The sequence below is a fragment of the Leopardus geoffroyi genome, chromosome D4 (genome assembly GCF_018350155.1).
Source record: "Leopardus geoffroyi isolate Oge1 chromosome D4, O.geoffroyi_Oge1_pat1.0, whole genome shotgun sequence".
In the NCBI taxonomy this organism is placed as follows: Eukaryota; Metazoa; Chordata; class Mammalia; order Carnivora; family Felidae; genus Leopardus; species Leopardus geoffroyi.
The window spans coordinates 18445992-18461911 of NC_059342.1; the positions used below are offsets into that span (position 1 = coordinate 18445992).

At 48.2% G+C, this 15920-nt stretch overlaps 1 protein-coding gene across 9 annotated transcripts in view; it reads right to left on the reverse strand.

Moving 5' to 3' along the window:
- The window catches only part of PRUNE2 (prune homolog 2 with BCH domain), a 273396-nt gene that overhangs the window by 76818 nt on the left and 180658 nt on the right, over positions 1 to 15920 (reverse strand). For all 9 annotated transcript variants that reach the window (XM_045469601.1, XM_045469602.1, XM_045469605.1 and 6 more), the window contains 3 exons: positions 14034 to 14192; positions 4095 to 10662; positions 2970 to 3735 (listed from right to left, as the gene is read on the reverse strand). In XM_045469601.1, the coding sequence (XP_045325557.1) occupies positions 2970 to 3735; positions 4095 to 10662; positions 14034 to 14192 (7493 nt within the window). The remainder of the gene's footprint in view (positions 1 to 2969; positions 3736 to 4094; positions 10663 to 14033; positions 14193 to 15920) is intronic.

The following is a 15920-nucleotide window of genomic DNA, read 5'->3' on the forward strand; positions in this document are numbered from 1 at the left end:
GAATCTGAAGCAGGTTCCAGGTTCTGAAATGTCAGCACAGAGCCCAGCGCGGGGCTCGAACCCACAAACTGTGAGATCATGACCTGAGCCGAAGTCAGATGCCTAACTGACGGAGCCACCCAGGCGCCCCGATGCCTCCCCTCTCTTAGTTTACTAGCATTGGCACACAGCCTGGACACAGAAGGATTTAAATTCAAATGCCAGCTTCTTCACTTTCTAACTGGAAACCACAGCAAGTGATTCAGCTTTCCGAACATCAGTTTCCTTCCTTGTGTGATTCCTGCCATGGTAACATGATGCAGCCCATAGACAGGGCTCGGTGCTCCGTGACAAGTGCTCGTGATACATATTTATACATGTGTTGGTCATTAACTATCTTGATTTACATGTTACACTATTAGCCGCCTCTTCACCTGTGTTTAATTCCCTTAGTAAACTGTCACCTCCCATTGGGAGTAAGTTTTAGCCCAGGGGTTCTCCAACGTAAGCGTGCGGCAGAATCACCTGCGTTAAGACACTGATGGCTGGACCCCACCTCAACTTCTTGGTTCAGGAAGAGCCTGGAGTGGGCTCAGTAATTCGTATTCCTAACGAGCGCCAGGTGATTCTGAGGCTGCTGGGTTTATTTTTTGACTTCAGTAGTCGCTACCCCCAACGTGGGACTTGAACTCATGACCCCAAGATCAAGAGTCAAATGCTCTACTGACTGAGTCAGGCAGGCACCCGGAGGCTGCCGATTTTAGGACCCTACTTAGAGAATCACTGTTTTAGACAACTCTGCACCCTCTCAAAACCTAGCACAGAGGGGAAGCTTTTAAATACATTGAGAGTTAATTATTTACACAAAAGGTAATACAAATGCTAGCAGGAGATTCTGCCCCCCTCCCCCGGTCGTGAGAAAATGTTCATTACTGCAGGGGCTGAGCAGAAAACTACGAGCCAGGAAACTGTATTGAAAGAAAGGGGGGGTATGGTAACACCGACCAGGGTCATCTGCGGGGTTGCGGGGACACGTGCAAAACGCAGACGAGATGCCAACCACAGCTCAGCCAAGCCCAGGCTGCCTGAGTTCTTAGCTCAATCTAGAACAATGCCAGCAGGGCTGCTGGGATGCATCTGCTACTCTCTTTCAGATAACGGATCTGGGGTCTCTCGGGAAGGAAATAGCTTGACAGGGAGAAAGAAAGATGAGGCCAACTGAAGAGGTCTGGGTTTCTGAAGCTGCACTTGAAGACCAGCTTTTAACTCTTTGTGGCACTTTCCCAACCCTTACTCTATACCCCTGCCATTCCTTCTTGCTTTTTGTATTCCTTTCATGGGGAAATGTCGTTTGTGAACACCACAGCTCTCCCGGACACAGTCTGTTTACACACAAAGTAAGTTCACACAAATGGAAACTTGAAGAAAGCCTTGAGATCCTCCAGCCCAACCCACCAATTTTATGCATGACGAAATCTGAGCGTAGGGTTAATCCTAAAATACATAACCAGTCATGGCAGAGCCAGGCTGGAATCTGGATTCTTCGACTCACAGTGAGTACATGGTATGCATAGTTCTTTATACTCCCAAAATGAGTAGGAAAAAGATACCTTCTTTTCCACTGTATTTTAATTTTTTTTAATGTATATTCATTTTTGAAAGAGAGAGAGCACAAGCAGGGGTGGGGCAGAGAGACAGGGGGACACAGAATCTGAAACAGGCTCCAGGCTCTGAGCTGTCAGCTCAGAGCCCGAAGCGGGGCTCGAACTCACGAATCGCGAGATCATGACCTGAGCCGAAGTCGGACCCTCAACCGACTGAGCCACCCAGGCGCCCCTCCACTGTATTTTTATTTTATTTTATTTTTTTTTTTTTAATTTTTTTTTTCAACGTTTATTTATTTTTGGGACAGAGAGAGACAGAGCATGAACGGGGGAGGGGCAGAGAGAGAGGGAGACACAGAATCGGAAGCAGGCTCCAGGCTCTGAGCCATCAGCCCAGAGCCTGACGCGGGGCTCGAACTCACGGACCGCAAGATCGTGACCTGGCTGAAGTCGGACGCCCAACCGACTGCGCCACCCAGGCGCCCCTCCACTGTATTTTTAAAGAGGAAAGATGACCTTCCGCTTTACTGGTCACATTTTCCCTTTTGTCCCTGGGAGCAAGAGGGCTTTATCGGGACAAATGAAAAGAAATGAACGACCCTCATTGGGATCAACAGGGCCTTGGAGCTTGAGGACAGAGATCACATCCTGTTCCCTGCTATATATCCACCAGCTACCCAGAAACTCGCACGAAGCAGAGGCTCAGACACCATATGATGAATGAATGAACGAACGAACGAACGAACGAATGAATCACTTGTTTGCCAATCTTCCAGCCAATTGGGGAGTGAAGGTTTCACACTGAGATTTTTGAGCCTGCTGAGGCGTCTCCTTAGCCCCAAGGAGTCAGGTAGGTATCGCAGAAAATCAGAAGTGCCTTTTATGTAAGATAGGCAGTGTGTCTGCTGGAAAACTATTGGCTTTGGACGTGAAAAACCTTTGAAGCCCAGAGGGTTCACTCTGATTCTTCGAGGCGCCCTCACCAGTGTGTGCAAAATAAAGGGAATAATACCCAACGCCTCAGGGGTGTTGGAAATATTAAGTGAGCACTGTGAGCAAACTGCCCTCCCCTTTCTGGTTCCAGATGCCTGTTTAAGAGTATAATAGGTATTGAGTAGGTGGTGTAAGTAGAAGGATTGGAAGGGTAAGTACAGACTCTGGGTGGAAATTGAAGGGGCTTTTTTGGCTAAACACACACACAAAGTATCATTGTCTTTGTGGCCACTGTCTTTGAAGCAGCTGCTTCTCCTGAGGGTTTGCAATACATAGAAGCAAAGCTCCTATCATCTACGTGTTCTTCGTATTCCACAGGCCTTCACCATTTCCCCAGTTTTCGAATGCGATGTTTTTCAGGAAAAAAATAAATAAATCTAGCTTTCTGCTTACCCATTCGGTCTCAGCTTCCTCGTTCCGGGCTCAAGAAACTCTGTCTCCTCCTCCATTTCCGTTTCAAGGATCACGTTTTTCTGAGAAGGCTGTGGTGAAAGCATTTCCCATTCATTGTCATGGGCGACAGCCTGCAGCATAACTGCATCCGGGTCAGCCCCGCCAAGGCTCTTGCTCTTCCGCGATTGGCTGCCCAGACCAGAGGCCTCCTCTAGGGCTAAGGATTCCAGAGGCTTCATGCCTCCTAGAACTTGCATCTGGGCACCCTCGCCCACGCCACAATCAGAGGTTGACTCCACGGCTTGGCCAGCCCATCCAGGCCCTGAGTTCCTAGCTTCCAACGACTGGCCACCAACCTCGCTATGGCCCAAGACCATCCAATTCTGGTCTTGCCCAGGGCTTTCAAGAGCCGATCTCTTCTCACCTTGGGGAGACAGTCTCTCTGCAGAATGATCTCGTCTTTCATTTAAAGAGGCAAGCTGACATGAATCCGGGAAGCCGGCCAGCTGAGTTCCTGGCATCTCTACTACTTCAGAACCTGCGTGAAACTCGTCTAATTCAGATGTGTTTTCTCTTGCCTCGCAGGCCTCTGGCTTTGCGGGTGAATTTTCTTCATGGTTGACAAGGATGTAACCCATGTGTGCCGCGTGATTATCTTCATTCCTCTCTGTGTACCTTTCTTCCCTGGATTCCGCTGTTACCTGCTCAGGCCCTTGGGTCGGAATTCTTTTTTCTTCTTCCAATTCTGATATTCCCTTGCTGGCACCTAGAAGCGGAAGGTGAAGGGGAGAAGAGGAGAACAAGCCTTCATGAACACATCATGAGATGTGTGATCTTTGCAAACGCCCCATCTAAGGGGAGAGAAATTTAAGAACATTTTTAGGGGTTTTTTGTTTGTTTGTTTGTTTCTTTGGAGAGCTGTTTCATTTTCTCATAGGCTCTGAGAAAGGTATTACAGGAGCAGCAGACATTATGACTGCTGTGACACAGGACTAGGGGAGGCATGCATTGCAAATGAAGTTAGTTCCTCTCTTCCCCGCGTCGGTAGGAAAAGCTCAGTTTACAAATATGTTAATTGCGTGAAAACAGCAGTTTCTGGGGGTGGAGGAATGGGTTGTTTCTTACCATTTGGTGGTCCTACGTCGCCACCTGCTGGTGAATCCCAATTATCTGTCTCTACTTCCCAGTCGATGTTGGACGGAGACAGCTCAAGGTTGGGGGGGGCTCCTGCTGGCAAAGAAACGGACTCGGGGTCTTCGTGAATATGCAGGACAACCAGTTGTCCAGGCTGTCTGTTGGGGGTCTCGGCGTGGTTTTCTTTGCTTTTTTGATCAGGAAGGGCGGAAAGCAGCATCTCGGCTGCTTCGGCCCCTAGAGACTCGTCCTCTGGAGACTCGGCTTCCTCTGTTGTTTTGACACCAAGGGTAGGTTCTGTGAGATAGGACAAATCAAAGGGGGGTGTGTAAGGTGCCAGCGAATGCTTCAGGGTGTCTTCTTCCAAGGGAGGGTCACCGCCATAGAGAAAATACTCAGGCTCTTTCATTAAATCTTCATCGATATTTTGGCCCATGACATCATATTCGAAATCACCCCACGAGGCTTCAGACGAACAGACCTCTTGCTTCCCTGCATCCCCGTCAACTGGCGTTTCTGGATTGCCCTCAGATAATGTCAATTTACTCATGTCATCTATTGTGCCCGTGGATGTGTTAAGACCTGAGGCATCGCTGAAGCTGTGGTCAAAGGCAGCTTCGCTTATGTCCAGGCAAGTGTCTGAAGCTAACGGGGCGTCAGGAACCGTGGCAGAATTCTCAGTAGCAAAAAGTTGCTCCTCGTCCAACAAGGCTCCTGCATCTGTCTGACTCTCAGGAGAGAGGCCCTCTGACACCAACAAGCTGTTGCTGTCCATCGTAGGCTCCTGGAGAGTTACAGAAATACCGGTCCCCACGTTTTCCATCATTGGGATTGTTCTGTCAACGAGTCCCAAAGCCGGTGCTACATCTGGGGCAGCAACTTTGTCTGCTGCTTTTAAACCTGTGTCGCCTTCACCATTTATTTCAGAAGGGCCAGGAGAACCTCTCTGAGAGGCAGGCTGAGATGAGCCACTTATGTTCACTTGATCACTGATCGGAGGCAGTGGGATTACATTTTCAGAATATAGTTCTGAATCGTATGGGACAAATTCCTGCCCAGGCTCCCGATTGGGTTCTTCATCCATCTTTGGCTCGGTGAGATATAACTCACTGGCTTCCCCTTCCGGTCCCACTCCAGCCCTGACGAGCTGTTCAGTCTCTTGCTTTGCTTCATGATCATGGCATATATCAGGGCTGTTGGAAGCCTGAGAATTGCTGTCACGGTCACAGTGGGTCAGTATATCTGGATTCTCACCATCTGCTTTCAAACTGAAGGGCTGCTTAGCATCTATCCACAAGTCAGGCGAAGCTGAGGCCAGTTGCCCACCCTCCTGGAAGTTGCCATGTAAAATATCTGGAACAAATGTGCCTTCGGGGCTCTCCCTAGGAGGACAGACATCCCATTCAGAGCCCGACTTCTTTATCAACTGGGTGGAAGAACTGACAGCCGGGAAATCTTCTGAGGCAATGCTGGAATTTGTTATTTCACTGGGGTACGATTTTTCTTCTTCCCACCGATTTGTTTCTTGACACTCCACGGTCAAAACATTAGATATGACACATTCATTTTCATCCGTGTGAGTAAACGTTGCGCCTGGCTGATCCCAGACGGACAGCGCCGTATTCTGACTCTGCTGCTCTTGGGTAGGTGTTTCAGAAGTCAGCTGTTCACCAGCAGAAGACAAGAAGGTTTGCTCTCTAGCATCCTTTTCTTTGATTTGGTCCAGTATCACAAGCTGGCCAAGCTGATCCGCTTCTGGGTCTGGCTGTCTCGGTTGAATGTTCCAGAGTTGCTCATGGGAGTTCTCCTCATTGCTCTCCAGAAAGGGTGACCGATGTTCATCACCGAAGGGCTGAGTGCAATGCGTTTCCATGGGTTCAATATCACCCTGGGTGGGTACTCCCCAGGGACTCACTTTGTGGTATACTGAAGAACTCATCTCTAACACACTACTTGGGTTGGGCAATTCCCTTTCAAATGCGCTCTCCATCGGTCGTCCTTCTTGTTGAGAGGCATTCCACCGCTCGGAGCGCTCAGCTGAGAAGCCAAGTGTTTCCAGTTTGGAATAATTCTCATTCTTTGTTTCGCTTTTGGGAGAGAGCTGCCAGATGGTCTCTCCCGTCTTCCCTGTTTCTGGAGAAGATCTCATCTCTGTATCCACTGCTGTAACCTGTAGTTCGGTCTCCTTTAGCGGTGAGAAATTCCAGTGATCGGGGCTGCTTTGTTGGTTGTCACAGAATGGGTCTGGCTTGTTCTCTCTTGCTTCTGAATTGCCTACATATGCAGGACACTCCTCAGACTTGGGATCAGCGGTGGCCAAGAACTTATTAGGTTCATTCTCTGAATCCCAAGCTCTGGGGTCGCTCTGAGCAACTCGGCAAGTGCCCAAGTGGACCTCTTTCTCCACTGACTCTTCATCACCTATGCTGTCGTCATCAGAACCTGAACTTGTTGAAATGAACTTGGCATCCTCTGGCTGCACAGTTTTAGGAAGGTCATGGTCATTTTTCTCCTGCTGGCTAGCCACTACATACCTTTCCTGATATGCCTCGGAATACTCAGAACATTTGCCTGTTTCAGGGCTGGATACAGAGGAAAAGGAATCACCATCTACTGAGTCATTCCAAATCTCTAAAAATTTAGGAACCTTGAGATCTAAGCTCTTTTCAAACCTGTCCATTCTGTTTTTGTCCAGGTCCTCCATTTCAGTAATTACTTCTACTTGGCCATCAGTAGTAATTAGTTCAGATTCTTGGTGACTCTGTTTGCTCCAATCATCTTGATTCTGCTCCTGATGCCCCATATTGGGTCCATGTTCCCAGGAAGGCAATGGAGCTGAGGAATCATTTAGGCCAGGACTCGATGCACTCGAATGTGTATACTCACTAGAAATACTATCTCTGCGATAATTTCCTGATGAAGAAGCTCCTGGAAGGCTGTTTTCAGTACTCTCAACTTCAAGACTCTTAGTAATCTCAGAATTTGGGACATTGACCTGCACATCACTGTCTACAGAGCCATCCCAAATGTCAAGGCTTTGGGGACATTCATGGCGTGGCTCTTGGTTCGCTCTCTCTGGTTCCAGAACGTTACACCCTTCAGTGCTCTCAAGACTCATTTCAGGTAAAGATACAGTTTTTGTTAAATTCAGCCCAAGCCCACTGGAAGTGTCAGGGGCTTCATCTGAATTTCTGTGATACGGGAGGTGCTTGTCACAGGTCTCTTCTGCCCGCAGGTCATTTGTGGACACTTCTGCACGCACATCACAGGAACCTGAATTGTAAGACCCCCTCTCGTGCTCTAAAATGCCCTGGGGTTCCTCAGTCTGAGGGCTGGAAGGGACTGAGAGAGAGTTGATTTTGCCGGATTCATCACAGATTTCTTGATGTTCAGATGCAACCGGGGAAGAGCCTTCCCGGTCACTTTGCCCTTTTCCAGACTGCTCCGAAGCTCCGTCTGTCATCTCCTCCTCACGGAGGTGCTCCCTAGCAGTGGCTCCATGGGCTTCCTCCTCACCTTTGCTTTGTCCATAGCTAGGACCTCTCCACGGATCTGAGGGTCCAAAATGCCCTGGATTCTCAAAGTTGGTTGCCAAGGATGTCGCATCGTGTGGCAGGGCTCCTCTGCATGTGTCCTGCTTATCAGGATCAAGTGCACCTGACTCACTGGCTCCAGAGGCTTCTAGCATGTCTGGGATACAACTGTCCTTAATTTTTTCTGAGGAGTTGGGAGTTCCAGAAGGAGATTTGTGTTGTTCAGAATCTGTGACATATGAGGGGCCTGGTAACATGAACGAAGACATGTCATTATCTCTCATGACGGAGTCCCAAATGCTATTTGCGATCAGCTGTCCACTTTTTTCATTCAGTGTGTGATATCCATTGGCAGGAGTGTCCTTGCTGTGCTCAGAAGGTGCGGGGAGTTCCCAGTCCCCCTGATTTGCTTCCTGATACTCCACACCCCATGGCTCCAGCTGTCTCACTGAAAATCGGGTCTCCGGTTCAGCGCTTTCAATCATGTATCCTTGTGCTTGACCTTCACTGGAGATTGCCACACCCGCGCTACAGTCGTCCCAGTCCAAATCATTATCCATATCGGAGATGGTCGCAGTGGACTGCGTGTCCTCCAGAATCACTCTGTTCCACAAGTCGAGGCTGTCAGGGGCCGCCTGGCGGGAGTTTGTGCTGCTGTGCAGAAGCGTGAGCTGTCGGTTTGTTTCATTGTACAGCTGCATCATGCTGGGGTCGTCGTAACTGGACAGGCTGCTTTCCCCGATGTCATCCTCCATGGAGATGTTCTTATCATCTGTGGGCTCCGTCCTCAGTAAATCCTTCTCGGAGTTGTAAGTGACATTTGTTTCCGAACTGTTATCCGCATCCGGCGAGCCCCACATTTCTAGGTTCCCGGGACCTGAACTAATTCGATTTCTAGGTGGCTGCTGCGGCGACTGGGGAGGCATTTCAGTCTCCCCTGTGGCAGAGTTAGCATCTTGTGACTCAAAACCTCCCTCTTTAGCAAATGGCTTGTTTTCTGTTTCTTTTGCGTCTCCAGCAAATGTTGGCGAAGTATAGGAGTCAGATGTGGAGTAGTTGGTATCTAAGGGGGAGGGCACCGAATCTTCCCCTACGTTGGATGCACTGTAATCGGGACATTTGTATAAGAAGGAATCTTCCCAAGGTGCCAGGACGTCTGACCCTCCTTTTTTGATACCCTCCTCAAAAAGGTTCCAGGAGTCTACCTTTTCATACACCTCCCCCCTAATTTTTGGATCCACTAAGCCATTCTGATCTTCCTTTGTCGGTTTGGAACTATTCCACGCGTGGTCCAGATCGGATCTGGGGTTTCCAGATATAAGGATATTATCCCTGGAGTCGTGGTTCTTCTTACCCCAGATTTCTGGGGGTGCTTCGTTATTTGCCTCACTGGGTGAATTGTCTTCCGAAGGAAAAGAAAACCCACTTTTTGCCATGGCCCATTCCCTCGGGTCCCTCACAGAAGGCGTCTCGCCGCTCGTTGGGTGCAGATTCCAGGTATTTGCCAAAGCTTTGGTGCCATCTTCTTTACCAAATGCACTCCAGGCTGGGAATGACACCGCGGCAGCTGGTTCCCCATCTTCCGTGGGATTTCCCCACGGCTCCGGCATCGCCGTGGGAGAGCGATCAGAACGCCACAAGGCAGCAAAGTCTTCGATCAGGTGGTGTGCCCCCTGAGGAGAAGCGCTGGGCAGATTCGATTTCTCTGTGGGCACGTTCTGAAACTGTAAGTGGTCCTCATTTTGGTCCTGAATATTATGGCTGCCCAGCCCAGGCTGACCAAATTCAGACTCCCAGGGACTTGACTTTGGGAATTCGAGACTCTTTGGTGGAAATATAGAATCTGAGGCTCTCCTGTCCACTGGGCTTGGCTTATGGTCTTTCCATGACTCGGGGCTCTGGAAGACAGACTCCTGTTCACTAGAACTCCATGTGTCTGCAATATTTTTAGAGTCAATTTCCAAGCCACCCCACCAGCTGCTGCACCGTGCACGGGTCTGAGGTGGCCCTATGTGACCCGTGTCTACTGCTTTTGGGGTCACATTTTCTGGGTAGAGTAGAGCTGGTTCTTCCGTGGATGGTGAACTTTCTACAAAGCTATTCATAGGTGTTGGTGGGACCCGCTTTCCAATATTTTTCAGCCTTTCTGGGGAAGGAGATTTATCTCCCACAAAACCTGTCAGGCTCACATTTCTTTCAGAGTTATCCTCGGGACTTTCTGGTCTCTGAACAAATTCCTCATCAAATTCCACAAGGTCATCTTTGCCGGCCTCTGACAAAAGTGAACTGGATGAATATTTGGACATGTCCATCCCTCTCCCGTTGATTTCTTTAGGCCCCGTCGGGGGTTGTCCTTCTGATGAATCACTATTGGGGAAGAAGTCATCTGCAGGAGAGTAGTCTGCAGAATGAGAAGATGGTTGGGACTGCCCAGAAGCCATGGTTGCTGAGTCAAAGTTGAAGAGGTCAAAGGATTCCCTGTGTTCTCCAGACCGGGCATGCTCCTCTGGGACTGCTCCTTCGGGGATGGGACTATAGGAGTCAAACCCTGGGAGGAGGCTGTGGTGAGGCCCAGCACCTTCTCCCACTGGACTGTCATCACTGAGGAAAACCGAGCTCTCCTTGGATGAACGGCTGCTCCTAATGGTGGCCAACCCGCTATCTGGGCTGACGAGGTCGATGTTTACATCCACCTGAGCCTGATTAGAATCGTTGAGATCTGGAGGGTTTTCTATGAAATTCACGGAGCTGGGCTGTGGCTCTATGTCAGAACCATACAGCTCCATAATCCCGGAAGATCCCTGGGACAATGGGGCGCTGCCTGCCACGGCTTCCGTTGAGGACGTCCGGCTGTTGGAGACCATCTCTGGACATCTCCTGTTGATGACTTCCTTGACGAGAAGGAGCACCTGATCACAGGTCACCGACGGGTTCTCCTGCTGGTACACCAGGATCTCATCACAGCCACATTCAAAGGGCTCCAGCTCCAGGCAAGGGTTCTGGCTTTCTTCCAGTTCACAGCAGATCTGTCAGGGAGGCACAGGGGTTTGTGTGAGCACTCAGGCACTCCTTGCATCTTCCTTAACTTTTCTTAATATAAAATTGATCTGGGTTCATCCGTCTACAAAGAAGATCTCAAACAACTGAAAACTGCATAACGTAAGACACGGAAAGTCCCACTTACTATACCACCGGCTCTTTCTACAATCCCATTCAACGGGCTCTTCTTTGAACTCGAAATCCCGCGGCTCAATTCTGCTTGCTTCTGAAAGTTACGGGTTAAGAGATTGCCACCATTTAAATCCTTTCCTTGTCGTAATACGATACCGTCTTCCAACGGGAGTGCAAGTTAAGTTTGCAAAAAGCAGAGAGAATGCTGGTTGCTGAGAACTAGGGGAACACGCGTGAGAATAAGGGGCAATCAGGTGGACAAAGGGCTTTTGTTTAGGACCGGGCACCGGGGACCTGCTTTTGCCTCGGAAAGCCTCGTAAGGGGAAGGAGAACATAGGAAAGAGAAAGCTACCAGAGGTGGAACTTCCTAACAGCACTTCGGGGCCCCAACTGTCTCTTCCCGCCCCAGGGAGCATCGACGGGGAGCCTGGAACAGACAAAGCTCACCTGGGAGGCCAAGAGAATGTGTGACAGCTGGTGTGAGGCCAGAACCGGGCTGCAGCTCTATGATTTTTTTAGGAAATGTCAGGGAAATTTGGCACACTGGGCTTTTGAAACGGCCCCACAGGGTCAGTGGCGGTAACAACAACAATAGTAATAATATATTTGTTATTATCATCATCACATAGATGATGATGATAATAATAATTAACACTTACTGAGTGTTTCCACATGCCAGGCACAGTTTAAAGGTTTTATGTGCATTATCTCCTCTAAGCCTCAAAATAATTCTGTTACGAGGTAGGGATCCTTTGTCCCTGTTTTGTCAATGATCAAACAGAGACCCAGCAAGGTTAAATAACTTGTAGTTAACAACTAAAGGAGCTTCGTTTTGAACTCTGCAGAGGCTGACTTTTCATCAACAGTGATCACGTGGACACAGAGGCATTCTCTAGAGTAGTCTTGACCTTGTTCTGCTCAGTGGAACCGTCTCTCAAGTGACGGCTGGGGAAGCCCGTGGGGAAGAAGAGAGGGAGGCAGGGCAGAGCTGGCTCAAGGGTGTCTGATCCCTTTACGTGCTCTCCCACTTTTGTCTGTTTCAGATTCACCAATTTTTAAACCGATTTGCTGCTAAAAATGATTTGAAAACCACCATGGTGGAGGCTTTGGAGATAGAAGTCTGCCCCTAGGAAACCAGTGACCAAAGATAAATAGAGCTTTGGAACCCAGTGCAGACAAAAAGCACTGAAAAAGCCACAGGCTGGTGAGGCAACGCACAGATGTGTGAGGGTCGGGTCAGAAGGGAGGGTACAAAACATCTGTAGCAGAAGCAGGGGCTCTTACATCTTTGGACTGGAGAATGCACAGAGAGTCTGTGAGTACCTACAGTCACATGCACCACAGCCAAGACGGATCTCTCGGGGGACAGAGAGTGACGATGTAGAACAAGAAAGGAGTCAAGACTTTGGCTGTAGCCACCTGCGGATAGACCGGTGTCTAATCCGTTAATGAGGAAAGACTAGCGAGAAAACTAAGTTCATGTCGTCCCTATTATAATGAATCACGTAGGTTCTCATATTAGTTCTTAAATACACCCAGTTTGGCATTCCAGTGCCCTATTTTGATTAATTTTGTCTACCTCTTCTATCATTTCCAAAACGTTGGGTTAAACAATTCAGTTGTCAACCGAGAGGAGCTGGCTAATTAACCAGGCAGAATTTTAGTAGTCGGAGACAAGCCAACTTCGATTAAAGCATTAGGTCACCAGCTACTAAACACTGGGCACCAAATAGGTATTTAGACAGGGACTAAACCTTTTTACGTATGACCGAATAGGAGTCCTAAGCAAACATCATCCGCAGGAGGACTTGCCCTTCTTTGGGTGAAAAAAGATACGCTCTTTCTCTTTTTGGATTTAGTCTAGAAGACAAATAGACACGGGGATCTTTTAAAAGGCCTTTTGTGGTCACGAGGGATCAAAGGTGCAGCACGGGAATACAGTCAATGGGATTAGTGTGCCAGAGTTATACTTGTGAGCACAGCATAAGGCATGGAGTTGTGGAACCACTAGGTTCTACACCTGTCAACTAAACTTAAGACAGAAAATAAAAATAAAATAGATAGAATAGAACAGAATTAAAATACAATACGAGGGGCGCCTGGGTGGCGCAGTCGGTTAAGCATCCGACTTCAGCCAGGTCACGATCTCGCGGTCCGTGAGTTCGAGCCCCGCGTCAGGCTCTGGGCTGATGGCTCGGAGCCTGGAGCCTGTTTCCGATTCTGTGTCTCCCTCTCTCTCTGCCCCTCCCCCGTTCATGCTCTGTCTCTCTCTGTCCCAAAAATAAATAAACGTTGAAAAAAAAAATTAAAAAAAAATACAATACGATACAATACAATGCAATAAAACAAAAACAAAATAAAATAACACGCCCTGGGTGGGGGTGAAGGGGGTCAAAAGGTATAAGCTTTTGGTTACAAGACAAGTAAGTCCTGGGGATGTAATGTACAGCATGGCCACCATCGTTAATAATAGTGTGCTGTGTACTTGAAAGTTGCTAAAAGAGGAGATTTTAAAAGTCCTCCTCACACAAAAACTTTTTTTGTAACTGTGTATGGCAATGCATGTTAACTAGACTTCCTGTGGTGGTCACTTCAGAATATACACAAATATCGAATCGTTATGTCGTACCCCAGACACTAATACAATGTTGTGTTTCCATTACATCGCAATTTTTTAAAAAGGGCCGATATTTATCTCACTGCCGATTTTAATTAGGCGATTTTTTTTTTTTTGGTAAGATAGCAATAAAACTAAAAACTAAAACTCTGAAGGAAAGCATTACAAATGAAACATTTTTATCAGTCAGCGGCCCAATGTGCAAAATACCCCCAACATTTCTTTCATGTTCTTTGATAGTATTTTGTTTTATTTTGTTTTATTTTTCAATGTTTATTTATTTTTGAGAGAGACAGGGTGAGCGGGGAAGGGGGCGAGAGAGAGGGGTCAGAGAATCCGAAGCGGGCTCTATGCTGACAGCACGTGGCTCAATATGGGGCTCAAACTCACGAACCGTGAGATCACAACCTAAGCCGACGTCTGACGCTCAACCAACTGAGCCACCCAGGCGCCCCTACCCCCAACATTTCTTAAAACTCCCACTCCAGGGCCTTATCTCTTGGGTCCGTTTCTCTGGGCCACCAGTGCGTTCCCACGTTCCGCCGCGTGTTGTGACAGCCACCAGGTTAGGAAGCAGTGAAATGGGCCCGAGCGAAGAAGGTCCTTACCTGACTGCACAACTCGAGGTTCTGGGAGTACACGGCAATCTGTCGTCTCGGCTGCTCTTCCTCCGACAGGTAGCTGGCCAGGAGGATGAGGACGTCAAAACCGAACTTGTCTGCAAATGCTTTCAAGTCGCTGCTGATATTGCTGTGAAACATACAGTTCTGAAACAACAACAGGCAATGTGACATTAATGCCAACTGCCTGGCTTTGGGGAGTTGTGCCACCAATCTGTCCGGCGTCGCGACATTTCGTGACAGATATTCATTATCAGACGCGAGCAAGATGGACACACAAGCTTGCAAACTCTCGTGCTCGGGCTTAAAATGACCTTTGCTTGTTTGTTTTCCTAACCCGGGAAAGGAAGGAGTCTTGGCCCTTATTAAGGTAGTTTAGACAAGGAACAAATATCTTAACAGGGGTTTTTTTGCCCTAAAATATTTCTTTGAATGTTAACTTTGTAAAAACTACTTTTCCTTGTATTGTTCCTAGGATGTAGGAAAGGCTGCTGACTGTTACTACAACCTATCCCTAGAAAAATAGGAGGAAGTTGTTGTTCTTTATTGTTCCTTGTTTCCCAATGATTATTACAACGCCAAGAAGAATCCCTAAGGATGAATCTAGCTGAGTTAATGGTATGCTTTTTATTCCAGGGTAGAAGTCTGGGAGATTTATGGAAGGACTCTGACGTCACATCTTCTTGCTCTAAGAGGCAGCTAAGAAGGAATGAATAATTGTAGAAAAGGAATGAATAATGGTGCTACAGAGCACCCAGACCTGTGGCTCACATCACCTTCAAAAATGTGCCCGTCTCGGGGCGCCTGGGTGGCGCAGTCGGTTAGGCGTCCGACTTCAGCCAGGTCACGATCTCGCGGTCCGTGAGTTCGAGCCCCGCATCAGGCTCTGGGCTGATGGCTCAGAGTCTGGAGCCTGTTTCCGATTCTGTGTCTCCCTCTCTCTCTGCCCCTCCCCCGTTCATGCTCTGTCTCTCTCTGTCCCAAAAATGAATAAACGTTGAAAAAAAAAAATGTGCCCGTCTCTTTGAGGTTTATGAACTGCAGTGACAACCACTTTGTTGGCAGAGTCGTCTCTCTTTCTTAAAGAAGAGCAGTAAAGACCGTCGGTTAGGCATAATGCCTGGCACATACGAGCTGCTCAGAAAAATGTTTTTGAACGACTGGAGAGACTTACCCACAAAATCTGCCTTTGCTACATAAACCTCTATCCAGCATATATATTCGATCATCATATACAGTCTGTTGCCCTCCTCAGTGAAAATCACCACCACGTGCACTCAAGAGATACAAAGGACTCTGTTGATTTCTGTTCTGTTACAAAAGTCATCAGCACTATGCAAGCCACTGGCAAAGTATCAAAGCAATGCAGAAGTACGTAGCATCAGAAGTGAAAGAGCCAGGCACCCCCTCCTCAGCCACTTAGGGAGAGCTAGGCAGGGCACCGCACGTAGGTGCAAGTATTTTCCGCGCCCAGATTACTGTTTGTTTGTGGTAGCTTCTCGAAAGTAGTGGATTTCATATTTGTGCCTCAGATTATTTACCAGCCGCTTAGAATATCTATAGCGCATGTAATCTGTAATTCTGCTGAGTTGAATCTCAAGGTCTCTGAGGCCCCTGAGAGGCCACATGAGACACCTGCCAGATGTGCTGGCCCAGCCCGTCACCAGCGTCCGCACCTCAAGGAATGTTTGTTGTCTCCTTCTGTGGCAGCCGGCTCTCTAGGCATCTCACCAGACCATTTCACTTTTTGGTCACAAAGCATTGCACAGGGGAACTCACAAAGCTCTCAGGATATATTGTTGCCGAACACTAAGGATCTATTGTACCGACTGGGTAATGAAATTCATGATGTTCAAATACAATAGCTTTTGGAAA